Source organism: Pterocles gutturalis, unplaced genomic scaffold (assembly GCF_000699245.1).
Source record: "Pterocles gutturalis isolate BGI_N339 unplaced genomic scaffold, ASM69924v1 scaffold42660, whole genome shotgun sequence".
NCBI lineage: Eukaryota > Metazoa > Chordata > Aves > Pterocliformes > Pteroclidae > Pterocles > Pterocles gutturalis.
Window position 1 is genome coordinate 1 of NW_010142329.1, and position 3,225 is coordinate 3,225.

At 49.5% G+C, this 3,225-nt stretch overlaps 1 protein-coding gene across 1 annotated transcript; it reads left to right on the top strand.

The window, feature by feature from the left end:
* Positions 1-187: 187 nt before the first annotated feature.
* NAT9 (N-acetyltransferase 9 (GCN5-related, putative)) lies at positions 188-3,011 on the top strand. Its single transcript, XM_010084320.1, has 6 exons — positions 188-264; positions 1,041-1,150; positions 2,069-2,209; positions 2,433-2,492; positions 2,678-2,772; positions 2,865-3,011. The coding sequence occupies exons 1-6, from the start codon at positions 188-190 to the stop codon at positions 3,009-3,011; spliced, it is 630 nt and encodes a 209-aa protein (XP_010082622.1).
* The last annotated feature ends 214 nt before the right edge of the window (positions 3,012-3,225 follow it).

A 3,225-nucleotide genomic window follows, 5' to 3' on the forward strand; every position in this document is an offset into this window, starting at 1 on the left:
AGGAGGGAGGAGGCGGGAAGGTTGCTGTGTGGGGGATTGGTATGAGCTGGGGCCTTGTCCACATAGTGGGAGTAGCTGCCACTGGCTCACAAAGGGCTCCAGGGGTTGCTGCCCCATCTCTTGGTCCCACTGGAGACACAGAGTGGGGGGTTGGGTCTCTTGTTGGGTCTCTCCCCCTGCAGAGGCCATGAAGATTAACCAGAACACTGTGCTGCAAGGAAAGAGGGTGACCCTGGTTCCGTACACTTCTGCACACGTGCCCCGGTACGTGGCTTGTGTCCTCCTCTGATACTCTTTACGCTGTCTGATTTCACTTCTCTATTTTAAGGGAGTGTGCTATTCGGAAAGGGTGCTGACTTGGCAGCTGCAGGGCCCTCTTCCCCCTGGGAACTGCACAGCAGAAAGAGCACGTGGAAAGGCAGTCAGTTTTTCCTTCTGTGCTCTGCAGCAGACATCCCTGGCAGGTCTCTGCTCTTTACCAGGTCTGTTGACAAAAAGAACTTCATCTCCATTACTGTGTATCCACAGAAAGGGAAATACCTGTCTGTGAGTGAACTGCCAGGAGTTCTCTTGTTTATTGATGTCGTTCCCTAATGACAGGGAAGAGCAAAACTTCAATGTGTAAAGCCAGATGGATGTCTGATAAATTGGAAGCAGGCATGCAGGCAGTTTGTAAAGTGCTGGCCTGGGCAGCTGCAGCCTCAGCACAAAGGTGCCAGTATTAGTCAATTTGTCAGTGTCCAGGAGATGCTCTATCAATCTCAGCTGGGGTGAAATGTGCTGGAACTCAATGCTCAGGAGTTTTAAAAACATCAAGTTTGCATCAGGCACTCTTCAGCCAAAGCTACAGGAGGGACAAACTTGCTAAATTTCCATGAAGAACAACAATTCCTGTGTGAGATAAGGTGGAGGGGCTTGTGGATAATTCTAAGTTGCCATGAATGCCAGGCTAGTACTTCCAGAACTGGTTTATGACAGGTGGAAATCAAACTGCGATGCAGTAGCTCAGGCAGTGATCTGGTTCTGGGTCCCATTGTCAGGTACCATGAGTGGATGCAGTCGGAGGAGCTGCAGCGCCTGACCGCCTCTGAACCACTCAGCCTGGAGCAGGAATATGAGATGCAGCGCAGCTGGCGGGAGGACGCAGACAGTGAGGACCTTAAACATTTTCTAAGGGTGGGTGGGAGTGGTGAGCAGGTTCCTTCTGGCCTGTGAAGAACCCACAGTGGGCTGAGGGCACCCAGTGAGTGGGCTTTACTTGCTGAAGCAGACGAAATGTGAGACCTCCTATAACAGTAGCTTCAAAGTGGCTTTTTGTTTATAGCTGGTATATGCTCAGGGAAGCAGAGAATGTCCAGGGCTGTTGGTGGCCTTTCTGTGCAGTTTTTCAAAGATCACAGTGATTTACTTCCTGCAGCATTATCTGCTGAGCTGCTGCTGCACAGTCAACACTCCCCAGGTCTGATCATCGTAAAAATGTGGAAGGGGGCTATATTTTTCTTTGAGAAATCGAATGACTTTATAATTACCTGATTGAGGTGTGTTGACTGAATGGGTTCCCTGGCTCTCCTGTAGGTCACGAGTCACTGCCCATAAAAGCCTGGCCGAAATGTAGCGAGCTGCAAAATACTGAGGCTGCCAAAGACCTCAGTCTGGAGCGTTTGTCTTAGCTGGCGTTAAAAGCCGTACTGAAAGCAGCAATAATAGGAACAAGATGCATCACTTGGTCTCAGTCTCTTGTGCACCAAACAATTCTTTGCCCAAACTTGCTGCAGAGTGAGACAGAGAGACCTCAGTCATGGGGTGAAAGTTTTCCTGTTCCTAAAATAGGCTGTTTCTAGTCTGGGTGTCTATGTCACCCTCACAATGTTTTTTTCCAGTCTATTTCTTATATTTGTAGAGATGGGAGCAGGCACACTTGGCGTGGGAGGCCTAATTATTAGCTCTTCCTCACTGTTAACGTGGAAACTGTTGTTCCTGTCCACTGCATGCCTTTAATTTCATCCTTCAGTAATTTATGCCTAATTCTCAGCATGCCCTGAAAATGCTGCTACTTTGTTTTCCCCAGAGTGCACCTTCATTGTGCTGGACACGGAGCGGTGGTCTGGGCAGGCATGTGCGGATGAGGACTGCATGGTGGGGGACGTGAATCTCTTCCTCACTGATGCTGAGGATCCAGCTTTGGGCGAGATTGAAATTATGATTGCAGGTCAAGTGCTGCTTCCTAGCTTGGGACTTTGTCACTGCGGCTAAAGCCTGCTGCAGACAGACGTTACGTACAGTAGCTTTTTATTCTCCTTGCTTTACGGTGGCCATTACGTCCTGATCAGCCTCTTTTGCTGGTCTGGGTCACGGTCTCTTCTGAAGAGTACCCAGCATGGCTGGTTTGTCTCTCGTAACTGGATGCTGACTTCTGTGGCTGTCTCTTTCAGAGCCTAGCTACCGCGGCAGAGGGTTTGGCAAGGAGGCAACTCTGATGATGATGTCTTATGGTAAGGGTGACTCGATGCATGGGAATGGGAGTAGAGGTGGGATGTGATCTGGAAGCACATATTCCTAGTGATACTGACAGGGTAGTAAGGGATCCATCTGCCCCAGAAATTGGAGTCTTGTGCGTTCATAGAAGTGGCAGCTGAGCAGGTAATAAGAGTGCTTCTCTTTCTGGTTTCTTCTGCAGGAGTGAGAAACCTGGGGATCACCAAATTTGAAGCTAAGATTGGTCAGGACAATGAAGCCAGTATCTGCATGTTCAAAAAGCTTCATTTTAAGGAGGTGCGGTAACAGCCCATCCTCTCTCTACCCAGACATGAAGCAATGTTTGTCCTGTGACCGGGACTGAGCTGCTTTTCCTCCGTACGATGCAGATTGCTCTGAACAGCGTTTTCCAAGAGGTGACACTGAGGCTGGATGTCAGTGACGAGGAGAGACGATGGCTCCTAGAAGAGACAAACCACATGAAGGAGAAGAGCTACACTGAACTAAAGCTGCCAGCTGGGGTGCAGGAGACCTGACAGACACATCCAGACACAGGTGTGGTTTCCAGGGAGGAGCTGGACGCAGTGAGCCACAGCTGCTCTTGACTGTTTTGATCTCTCTCCTTTGGTTACTTTGTCATCTTTTCAACTTTGCACCTGGTTGCACCAGTCAGGAATACTGCCTGGAAGAGGGGCCTGGAGAACAGCCACTAATTCACAGGCTGGACTAGGAGTCACTATAACCTTAACA

Excerpts from the sequence above, each read along its gene's own strand:
- NAT9 (XM_010084320.1), top strand. The coding sequence starts at position 188 with ATGAAGATTAACCAGAACACTGTGCTGCAAGGAAAGAGGGTGACCCTG. Across the intron at positions 1,151-2,068 it reads CTGGCGGGAGGACGCAGACA|AGTGCACCTTCATTGTGCTG; the intron begins GTGAGGACCTTA and ends TGTTTTCCCCAG. Across the intron at positions 2,773-2,864 it reads AAAAGCTTCATTTTAAGGAG|ATTGCTCTGAACAGCGTTTT; the intron begins GTGCGGTAACAG and ends CGTACGATGCAG.